At 52.8% G+C, this 10,436-nt stretch overlaps 5 protein-coding genes and 2 pseudogenes across 5 annotated transcripts, besides 13 other annotated features; 6 read left to right on the forward strand and 1 right to left on the reverse strand.

Moving 5' to 3' along the window:
- Positions 1-142: a mobile genetic element.
- Positions 1-2,821: a sequence feature (heterozygous, Esmeraldo-like haplotype).
- Positions 143-541, reverse strand: Tc00.1047053511611.5 (annotated as a pseudogene).
- Positions 144-218: a microsatellite.
- Tc00.1047053511611.11 (uncharacterized protein) lies at positions 2,326-3,045 on the forward strand (the record flags this gene model as incomplete). The annotated part of the gene is made up of 1 exon (XM_801313.1): positions 2,326-3,045. One exon carries the CDS (start codon positions 2,326-2,328, stop codon positions 3,043-3,045), a length of 720 nt encoding a protein of 239 aa, XP_806406.1.
- Positions 2,822-4,048: a sequence feature (areas merged during assembly that could not be assigned to a particular haplotype. This can correspond to areas where the two haplotypes were merged or to regions with more than two copies in the genome that were merged during assembly.).
- Positions 4,049-5,891: a sequence feature (heterozygous, Esmeraldo-like haplotype).
- Positions 4,472-5,269, forward strand: Tc00.1047053511611.16 (annotated as a pseudogene).
- On the forward strand, positions 5,813-6,790 carry Tc00.1047053511611.20 (mucin-associated surface protein (MASP), putative; the record flags this gene model as incomplete). Its single annotated transcript, XM_801309.1, has 1 exon — positions 5,813-6,790. One exon carries the CDS (start codon positions 5,813-5,815, stop codon positions 6,788-6,790), a length of 978 nt encoding a protein of 325 aa, XP_806402.1.
- Positions 5,892-7,865: a sequence feature (areas not merged during assembly with more than two copies in the genome that could not be assigned to a particular haplotype).
- Positions 7,105-7,213: a sequence feature (T-rich).
- Tc00.1047053511611.30 (uncharacterized protein) lies at positions 7,838-8,434 on the forward strand (the record flags this gene model as incomplete). The annotated part of the gene is made up of 1 exon (XM_801310.1): positions 7,838-8,434. The coding sequence occupies one exon, from the start codon at positions 7,838-7,840 to the stop codon at positions 8,432-8,434; it is 597 nt and encodes a 198-aa protein (XP_806403.1).
- Positions 7,866-7,921: a sequence feature (heterozygous, non-Esmeraldo-like haplotype).
- Positions 7,922-8,095: a sequence feature (areas merged during assembly that could not be assigned to a particular haplotype. This can correspond to areas where the two haplotypes were merged or to regions with more than two copies in the genome that were merged during assembly.).
- Positions 7,967-7,989: a microsatellite.
- Positions 8,029-8,060: a sequence feature (AT_rich).
- Positions 8,096-10,436: a sequence feature (heterozygous, Esmeraldo-like haplotype).
- On the forward strand, positions 8,727-9,485 carry Tc00.1047053511611.40 (uncharacterized protein; the record flags this gene model as incomplete). The annotated part of the gene is made up of 1 exon (XM_801311.1): positions 8,727-9,485. One exon carries the CDS (start codon positions 8,727-8,729, stop codon positions 9,483-9,485), a length of 759 nt encoding a protein of 252 aa, XP_806404.1.
- Positions 10,046-10,066: a sequence feature (AT_rich).
- Tc00.1047053511611.50 (mucin-associated surface protein (MASP), putative) lies at positions 10,298-10,436 on the forward strand (the record flags this gene model as incomplete). Its single annotated transcript, XM_801312.1, has 1 exon — positions 10,298-10,436. A coding segment is annotated over one exon (139 nt), but the record flags the coding sequence as incomplete, so codon positions are not given.

Here is a 10,436-nt window from a genome sequence, read left to right on the forward strand (position 1 = left end):
TTTATCTGGTGCCCTTCCGACCCGTTTGAGCGGCGCCTACTTCCTCTCCGCGTGCAGCGGATGGGCAGCAGGCGCTTAGCTTCCTCTCTAGCAAAGAGTACTAGACCCTGGCACCACGTTGAGGTGGCCGGCTAAGCCAGGGAGTGGTCGTAGTCGTAGTTGTAGTCGTTGTTGTCGTAGTTGTCGTAGTGGTTGCCGTATTTATTGCATTTGTTTTTTGATTTTGGTCTTTTGCGTTATTGGTCGCATCACCATCCGCCTCTTCATTAGTGGGTTTCTCATCTTTTTCCCGATCCTGTGCCTGGCTGAGATCACCTTGTGACTCTGCTGTTACTTCCCCTCCCTCACTTATCTTTGACGGAGGAGGAGGTGTACTCGTCGGATCCGTTACCTGCTTTGGTTCCTCCGTCCGATTATCCTCCAGATCGGAATCTTTTCCAGAATTACCAGCTGTTTCTTCACTTGTTGTCACGCACACGGACGGGCAGCAGCACAGGGCGAGCACCAACAGGGCGCACAGCAGACGGCACGTCGTCATCATCGTGAGTGTGGTCGTTCAGTGGTGTGGAGCTGATCTGCACAGTGAGGGACATGGAGAGCAACAGGGGAGACGAGAGGTGCGGCAGACACACACACAGAGGGCACACCACATGAGGAGAGGGCAGCAGCCAGGCATGCACCGTACGCCGCACACCACGCACGACACACACTCCAATCCACGGCAGCAGGCACACACACACACACACAGCCCTGCCGCAACACCAACACACAGATGGAAGAGGGAGAAGCAAACAGGAGCGGCACACAAGGCTCCACCGCATGCACATACGGCGAGAGCGGTCCGTCGTGTCGGCACCCCTCACGGAGGGTACGCACACACACAAGAGGAGGTGCAGCGCACACAGCAACACGAAAGCAAAGTAACAATAAAAAAAAGGAGATCCACGCACACCACGTGAATTGTTGGTCCACGGGAAGCGCAGCCAACATTCATCACAAAAACAATTAATTCGACTTTGGTCTTCGTTCATATTCAGTGCACAACACTTCATGCAGGCCGGCCACCGCAGCAGCAGCAGCACAACTAAAAATGCTCGCAGGGAATGGTATAAAGCAAGCAACCATTTATTTGTGTTTCTGTTTAATGTTGGCCGATGTCCGCATATGTTTTTTTGTTTTTGCGGGGGGCAAACTTAATGCCTGGGTCGTGTGTTGGGGATTACTGCAGGGTGCACAATTATTATTAGTTTTCTTTCCTCTTGTGAATTTTGCTTGTGTTGGTACAGACAAGAATTCGGTTTCTGTTGTTCCTGCCTTTTGCTGGTAAAGTGTTGCAATAGATGTTTGTTTCCCTCTTTTCGTTGCTGTGGCACCTGATTCCTCACCGTTTATTGCGGTGGAGATGAAAATATGTGAGTGGACTCCCACACACCAGAACGCACCTTCGCTCCTATTTATTGGTGCATGGAAGGGCATGTGTGTTTGGTGGTGTCTCGTCCATATATTTTGTGGGTGTACATTCCCCTGCAGGCTGAGGGCGGGGTGACGCTCCGTCGCGGTGCACTTCCCTCGCATGCCGCCCACTGTGATTCATCATGCATCACCCTCTTTCACATATTCCGTGGTGCCACACCGCTGATATTATTGCGGCCGCTGTGATTCCGCGTACTTCACGCATTTGACTGTGCCACAATACATCCGCTCGTGTGGCCGCCGCATCCAAACAGCGGTGCCCAACACCGTGAGCGGCAGTCCACATCCTTGCATGTCCCAACGCTGTGGTGTTGGACTGTCAGCCAGGCGTCAGACAACAGGAGAGTCTTGTGCTGGCAGTACAACACACGGAGCTGCAGTGAATGACTCGGGCGGCGACGCATCTATTCGTCGCAAAGCAGTGAAAAGGAGTCGGGCAAAATAATGCCGGCTGCATTCACGACACCATATCCACAGCCAAAGCATGCGACGTGATGTGTGTTTCACTGGTGCTGTGAAATGCCTGCAGACGACGTCACTAGTGGAGGCATGCCACCCATGATCAGCGGACAGACATTAATCGGCATGGGAGGCCACAAAAGGCAGCAACGACGCCAGCAGCAGGAGCAGCTCTCTCTCTCTCTCTCTGTTGCCTCCGAGAAGTAAATATTCCACCAGCCGCAGCCGACTGTGCCATCGTGACACTCCATGCACGTCGTGGCTGCGTCAACACATCCTGTTCCCTGCTGCGCCTCAAAAGATGCCTCACTCCGTCCACTAAGTGCATCGGTGTGGGCCGTGCCTGGGCTGTTCGTGAGGACCACAACGATGTGAGGGTCACCGAGTCGCAGCATGTTTGCTGTGGCGTTGTTGCATGGCAACTGCACACACACACAGCGCCTGCATCCCTCCCTTTTGTGTCCGCCCTCTGCCGGAGTGACCACACACACGGGCAGCAGCAAAATCACTTCGCCCTCGACGATCCAAGATCAACACCGACATCCCTCGCAACCCAAAGATCTCAGTTGCCAGCACGGGCCTCCTGCCGCTCTGCCATCGACGCTAAAACACGGCACAGTGCACGCACTTATTTTCCTCGTGTGCAGTCAGCCGTTTGCTTCACACATTCTTCGATGGGCTGACGCCCACAAAAGCACGCCACAAAAGGCCACTGTGATCGCACACGCTCTTGCGATGAGCGTCGGTGTGTGCATGGATCCGCCGCTCACACGTGCTGGCAGGCAGCCTGCAGCCGGTGCCCTCGTGCCAGTCCATCGGCTCCAGCACGGAAAAAAGAAAACGGCCTATTCCCGATGCACTTATTCCACCAGCAGCACCAACACGCTGGTCGCCAGCCGTCATTCCTCAGCACATCCAGGAATGCCGAAAAGTGACGTGGAACTGTCAGCCAGCAATGCCACAATCCCCGCACACATGTCGGCTCCACCAGAGAAGACACACAAATCACAAACATCGCCCTTCACATGTCATCCGAACATCATTCCGACACACCGCGACACGCCAAACAGAAGTATTCGTCACCCCAATGCACCTCCCCACACAATCACATAGTCCATGCACCACGCACGGCAGCAGCTCACACGCGGTCAAACAAATGTTCTTCGGATCAGTGTTATCCACATGCTGCAGTGGGAAGTAAACAAAAGAGACGAGCGGCCAAACCCCAAAAGATTGCCACGACTGGCCGCAAGCCAACGGAACGCAGCCACTCAAAGGAATTCAGTCCTCATGCCCTCAACCTCCCACCTTCCCCCACAAAAGACCCACAAAATTAACATCAAATGCACTGTTAAATAAAGCCGCCGTGCAACACAAAACAAAGCCGAAGTGCCTTATGCTGTCCTCACAGTCCGTTGTTGTCTTCTTCGCGGTGCGACTCCTGCCCTCTCTTCGTCAGGCCTGCGCACGCCATGCGGATCACAATTAACTCTGTGTCGGTGGTGCCGCTCTCTCACCGAGGAGAATGGGTTGTCTCGCCTCTCCCGGAGCCTCTTCCCGACGTGAGCACCGCAACTCCTTGCTGACCAGCGAGCGGCGGATTGACGTCCTCCTGCCCAACCTGCGGCAGAGTGCGCTTGTCCGTCCACAATGTGAGGGCACATGCTTGGCGTGCTCGGCCTGGCGTTCCGATACTTTGAGAGGGCCTCACATGCGGATGCCAAAATGGCGCCACCGTCTTCCTAACAGGCGCCTCGCGCGCAGGTTGCCACCGAAGTTGCCAAGCATGCCAGCAGGCAACACACGCAGTAGAACAAACGCGGGTACTCTAGATGGACCAGGGGCTTCCGCCACCGCCTCATCCCGGATCCCACGGGCTGCTGATCCCCGACGGACCACGGGAGACTCTGCCTCATCCACTGCGGGAATGCCCTCGTCGTTGGGAATTTGGACAGCGACTGTTTTGGACTGCCCCAGCCCGCGCGACGGCCCGTTTGCGAAGGAATACTTGCCACTTTTGTACGGACGGCCCTTGCAATACTCACTCTTTATTATAACAGTATCCAACAACAGCAAAATGACAATTTGCTTTGTGATAAATATTGGCTGCGCTTCCCGTGGACCAACAATTCACGTGGTGTACGGGGATCTCCTTTTTATTGTTACTTTGCTTTTGTGTTGCTGTGTGCGCTGCACCTCCTCATGTGTGTGTGCGTGTCCTCCGTGAGGGGTGCCGTCACGACGGACCGCTCTCGCCGTACGTACATGCGGTGGAGCCTTGTGTGCCGCTCCTGTTTGCTTCTCCCTCTTCCATCTGTGTGTTGGTGTTGCGGCAGGGCTGTGTGTGCGTGCCTGCTGCCGTGGATTGGAGTGTGTGTCGTGCGTGGTGTGCGGCGTACGGTGCATGCCTGGCTGCTGCCCTCTCCTCATGTGGTGTGCCCTCTCTGTGTGTGTCTGCCGTATCTCTCGTCTCCCCTGTTGCTCTCCATTTCCCTCACTGTGCAGATCAGCTCCACACCACTGAACGACCACACTCACGATGACGACGATGTGCCGTCTGCTGTGCGCCCTGTTGGTGCTCGCCCTGTGCCGCTGCCCGTCCGCATGTGCGGCAGATTCTACGGGGGTCAATAAAGCTTCAGTTGACGATAATAAAAGTGCCGCCATTTCATTGCCCCTGTACAAGACATTAGCAAGTCGGCTGACGCTGATGGAAAGGCCACCGGTCTATCGACCCCTTCATCAGGACCATCAAAGGGAATTCAAGGGAACGGTCAGCCAAATCCGCTAATTCCTGGGCCCGGTGACGAACAAGGAAATACTGTTGTTGATGGAGGGGATGCGACCGTTCCGAGAACGCAATCAGATCAAGTGCGTAATACGTTGCAAGAAGAGGATAGTAAGAGTACGAAAGGAACAAAAAGTGACACGAGTCTATCCGAGGAAAAAACTGGTAAGGAGGCTGAAGATTCTGGCGTGATTCCAGATACCTCCAAGGAAACCAAAAAGGTGACTCCAACTGTGACGGCTGAAGATGTTGTAAGCGCCCCAAGTCCACCATCCTCTACAACAAAGACTAAGCCGGCTGACGCCAAGAAGGCTGAAGATTCCGCTCGTAGGACCACGACGACTACAACACGGGTGCCAACTACGACCACGACCACCACTGCGCCCGAGGCACCTAGTAATACAACAACCACAGAGGCGCCAACCACGACGACCACCCGCGCACCGTCGCGTCTTCGCAGGATCGACGGCAGCCTCAGCAGCTCTGCGTGGGTGTGTGCCCCGCTGCTGCTCGCCGCATCCGCGCTGGCGTACACCGCTGTGAACTAAAGAATTGTGTGCGTGCTGTGCGTGCCAGCACTCAGCCACGGGGACATGTGAGCCTGTGTTCTGCTGCGATGTAAATAAATGAGAGAAAATAATGATTGTGTGTTTTGCTTTACTTGCTTCCGCTGCCGTGCTTTGTGCTTCGCGTTTTTGCTATCTGTATCCGTCACGTTGGACGCATCCCAGACACAGTTATGCATGGCACGCACACAACTGTTTGCGTGGACGCATTTTTGTGTGCTGGTGTATGCACACTGGAGCCAAACTCTGCAGTTGCTTTTTCTACTTTTTTGTTGCTTCTCTACTCGTGTTTTTAATTGTTTGTTTTTATTGCTGATTGATTGCTTTAGGGCGGTATGTGTTTGTGTTTGTTGCCTTTTAGTGATTCCATTTGTCTCATGGTGTGTTTGCTGCTGCTGGTGGGCTGGCATTTGTCACTGTGCGGTGGCTGTGTGTGGTGTAGCGGCCGTGTCTCTTCTTTTTGCTTTCACTCTGCGTTGACGGGGAGTTAGTTTGTGCTGAAGGCTACACGCAAGTGACAGGAGTGATGGCGATGATGATGACTGGCCGTGTGCTGCTGCTGGTGTGTGCCCTCTGCGTGCTGTGGTGCTGTGGTGCGGCGGTGGTATCGTCTATGCCTGACGTTACCGGTCGTGAAAATGTTCCGCATGGGTATTTGGTTGTTAATTGGGAAACGTTGCTAAAGAACGAATGTGCGACGGACGAAAAGTACATTAATAAGGATGGGACGGTGAATGAGTCAGCGGTGAAAGACTGCATACGCGATGCGATGAGGGTGGTTTGTAACGTTTTTTGTCGTAAGATTTCAGGGGAACCTGACGACTCTGAAGGTGAGCGTATTTGTGAGGAGTACGTTGGCAGCCGAGATGAGGCCGGCCAATCTTCTCATGTAATAACACCGGCGGAAGCAGAAACTCTACAAGCACCAATGAGCGACCTGGAAGAATTGGGAAAAACACCGGGAGAGACACCGAAGCCACTATCGGGAGGACCAGCAACAGAAGGTGAAGCAGCAAAAACAACAGGAGGACCACCAACACCGCCAGTGGAAGCACAACACAACCGTGAAGGAAACGTGCCGGTTTTACACCCAGAAGATGACCCAGGGACCACAGAGTCAAACAGTGATTCGGAAGAGGATGACAGCGCCTCCACTACAGACAAACAAGAGGGTGTAACACCCGACGGTCATGACAAATCAACCCCAACATTACTCTCAACCGCCACCGATACTGTCAAACATGAGGCAGACAGGGTCAATACAGAGGGAACTCAAAAACCTGCGACGGAATCAAATGCCGAAGGGAAAGAAGTAGAGGAAAGCGATGAAAAAACATATGACAATACGAAAAAAATTCCAGCTGAAGCAGCTGCTACAACAAATAATACAGCGATGCCTGGCGACGGTGACGGCAGCACCGCGGTCTCCCACACCACCTCCCCTCTTTTGCTTCTTCTTCTTGTTGTTGCGTGTGCGGCTGCTGCTGCGGTGGTGGCCGCGTGAGAGTGAGTGAGAGAGCGCCATGCACCGCCCGCACACACACTCGTCCTTCACTCTCACTCTCTGTGTGTGTCCCCTTGCATGGACTCTCGCCCCCACCTCACCCCACGAAGCACACACATAATGTGCCCATTGTATATATGCGTGCACACCCATGCAGGCCCGTTGGTGCTCTCTTTTGCACCACACGCACCGCTGCCGTCCTGCCTGGCTGCATGGGCGGAGAACCGTAACCGTAACTGTTTTTTATTTTCTTTTTTTTGTAATTTTTTTGATTTGCTTTTGCTATGAGCGCTTATCTATTTCTTACAAACCCATTCCTTTTTTTTTTGCGTATTTTAAATTTATTTTCTTGTTTGCTTCTTTTCATGTTTAAAAAATTTTTTTTTCTGTTCTTTTTTTTTTCAAATCGTTTTTTCTTTTTTTACTCCCCCAACACTTTTTATGCTTTTGGGGGCAATCACTATGGACGTTCTTTTTTCTTTTCTACTCTTCTCTCTTTTAATTGTTTCTTGCTGCACTCTTCCTGTGAGGGGTGCCGTGTGTTTCCCGCCCAACTGCTCCACTCGCACACCCACCGACACGCTCATGACGACGGCCCTGTGCGCCTCGCCTGCTGCACGCATGAGGAGGGGCCGCGACGAACGGCGCGCTGAGGGAGCCGTGACGTGTGGGCGTGCGACGAGGGCCTGTGGGGCGGAGCACACATTTCTTTCCCTCTTGTTTTGTTTCCTTGCGGCCAGGGCGGGCAGACACCCGCAGCACCACACACACAGCCACACCCTGCCGCCGTGTTTTTCTTTTCTTTTTGCTTTGCGTGTGCATTTCACGCGCTGGCAGTTCCGTCAGCATTTCTCTCCCATCCGATGATTTTTTTTTTTTTTGCTGCGCTCACTCTCCCGATGGAGTGACGCGACTGCCGTCATGTCTGCGTGCTTCTCTCAGTCCCCACACACACACGAGTGACTGTGCTCTGCGGGCCGCACTCACACGCCGATGAAAGGGCTGAGGGGAGCAGCAACACGCAGATGACCCCATGAAATATAAACGATGTGCGGACACACAGAGGGTCAGACGGTTGAAAGACACTTAAATATCTTTTTAATTTTATTTTTGGACAAAATATGCAGACAATTTCTGGAGCAGCACGGTAGTTGGGTGCTTTTTTTTTGTGTGTGCTTTTTTTTTTTTTTTTCTTTTTTATTATTTGGGTGTAGCCGTAGTAGAGGACGACTTTTTTCAAAAAAAAAATATTTTTTTGTTTTAAATAAATCTTGTGTGAATTGCCGCTGCTTGGGCTGCAGTGCAGTCATGAGTTTGAGCGGCGTTCTTGTTGTTTCTGCCATGCAACTCCGCTGCACATTTTATTTTGTGCGTTCTTTTGCATTTGTTGCTCTTTTTTTTTTCTTTATACTTCATTGCTTTGTGTTTCTGCAGGCACACAACAACCACACACACAAGATGCACATTGCAGTGGATTTGAATGCTCCTTTTGTAGTGCATGCTGGCAGTTGCGTGTGGCGGCTGTTCTCTTCCGTGGCCATGAGAAGGGAGGTGGAGGGAGTGAAGTGCGCACCCCGAGTCCCTTTCCTGCGGGTGTGGTGCACCGCGTGTGACTGCGTTGAGTTGGGCTCCGTGTTTCATTGAGGGCGGGATGGCTGGAAATTTTGGTGCCGCGTCATGGATGGATGAGGGTGCACTGTCGCGTGTGGCTGTTGTGGTGCTTGCTCCGTGTGTGTGTGGCGGCGGCTGGGAGTCCTGGACATGTATCTGGTGATGTGGATTCGATGGTTGTGCCGGTGGATGTGTCGTGTGCTCCGAGTGACGGCAGCCTGAGGTATCGCGTGCCTGTGTTTGTGTGTGGGAGTGGAAGAAGTGTTCTGTTGCCAGTGCTGAGGCTCAGTGTGAGAATTATACTTTCAGTGGCTTTGATGTGCGCATGCATGGCAGGAATGGTGAGCTGGGTGCTGTGTGCCATGTGGCCGATGCGGTGCACACATGTAGCAACTGTGCTGCCAGCTGTGCAACGAAGGAGGAAGGGGCCACCGTTGCCTCCACGATGAATGTGCCGTCACATAAATACGCCGGCCCTCATGAATTGTGGTGGCGTCAATTTTCTCCCGATGGAACCATCCATCCGCCTGCACGGAGCGGCGATGCTGACCAGACGGGCATCTGTCAGTTGCCGCCGCCCCGTGAGGGGAAAGATGACACAAAATCTGGCGGGACAACTGCGCCGCAAGTGAATGCTGAGCCGTCACGTCAACACGAGGATTGGCGACAGTCTGCGGCGGCTGACGTACCCAACACCGTCGATCGGAGTCCCGCATCCAACACGGTGACCAGCACGCCTAGGACGAGGCCTGAGTTTGCCAGCAATCCGAACGAAATGATGGTCCCGAATGCATCCAAGAAGAGGCTTTTCTTTGCCTATGGTTTGAAAATATTAGTGGCGTCGAATGGTTCCGGGATCATGTCTGTCACTTATGGCGGCAGGGAACACGTTGCTGCGGTTAACACGGACGAGGTGAGTGAGCACAACGCCACTGGACACAAATCTCTCGTTTCAGAAAATGGCGTTGCAGGCAGTGGATTTGTTGCTGAGGGTGATGCGGACGGATTGACTCAACGCAATGCCTCTGGACACGAAAACCCCAATTACGAGAATTCACCGCGCAGTATTCCGGAAACGGTGTGAGTCCCGACGACTGCTTTGCCGTGCTCTACGACGCGAAATTGACACTGCGAGAGTTAACTGTTGACAGCACTGTGCGTGCGTGTGTGTATTGGGCGTTGCTGCTTCTTCTGGGTTTGTGTGGATTTGTGGCGGTCTCCTGTGCCAAAGAGTGTGGAATTGCGACTTCTCACGGAGAACATGTGCCGCGTTGCATGCGTGTTTTCTTTTATTATTTACGTTTTACTGTTGGTTTTGTTGTTTTCTTGGAATGATACGTATCCTTGCTGTTCCTTTATTTAATGGTCGGCTGCTGCACACTGTCATGAGTGACGTGTTTCTTCTCTTTGTTTTGTTTTTTTTTTGCCCACACGCGGTGCCGGCCTCATTGCTGTGCGTCCCACGGACTGCACGAAAGGAGTATTGGAGGAACAGGCCGGATGCCGCAATGAAGTGTGAAGGATGTTGTGTGGGCTGGTGGAACAGCAAGATCTCTTTTAAATTTATTCAATGGAGGCAATATATGTATACACAAACACATGCTCTTATTTTGCCGCTTGGCGCATGAAATAAACGTCCTGCCGAATAAATTTTATTTATTTATTCCGGGAGTCCTGCCGGACACTCAACTCTTTTCTTGTTTTTATTGCTTAACTTCTGGTTTGCAGGGCGGTGTGCAAGTTCTGCAATTGTACTGATTTCCTCTGCCTCGACGTGCGTGCTGCTCCTGCTGCTGTTTGTTACTTTGGCTGTGTTACTTTTTTCTCTGCTTACTTCTGCTCTGCGTTGACGGGGAGTTAGTTTGTGCTGAAGGCTGCACGCAAGTGACAGGAGCGATGATGATGACCGGCCGTGTGCTGCTGGTGTGTGCCCTCTGCGTGCTGTGGTGCGGTGCCGGATGGGTTTATGCGAGAGAATTCGAGAACAACGCACTGGGTGGCTGCATGGCGTCGGGAGCGTTGGGTGCTAGTTGGT

Source organism: Trypanosoma cruzi, genomic scaffold (assembly GCF_000209065.1).
Source record: "Trypanosoma cruzi strain CL Brener 1047053517145 genomic scaffold, whole genome shotgun sequence".
Lineage (NCBI taxonomy): Eukaryota > Euglenozoa > Kinetoplastea > Trypanosomatida > Trypanosomatidae > Trypanosoma > Trypanosoma cruzi.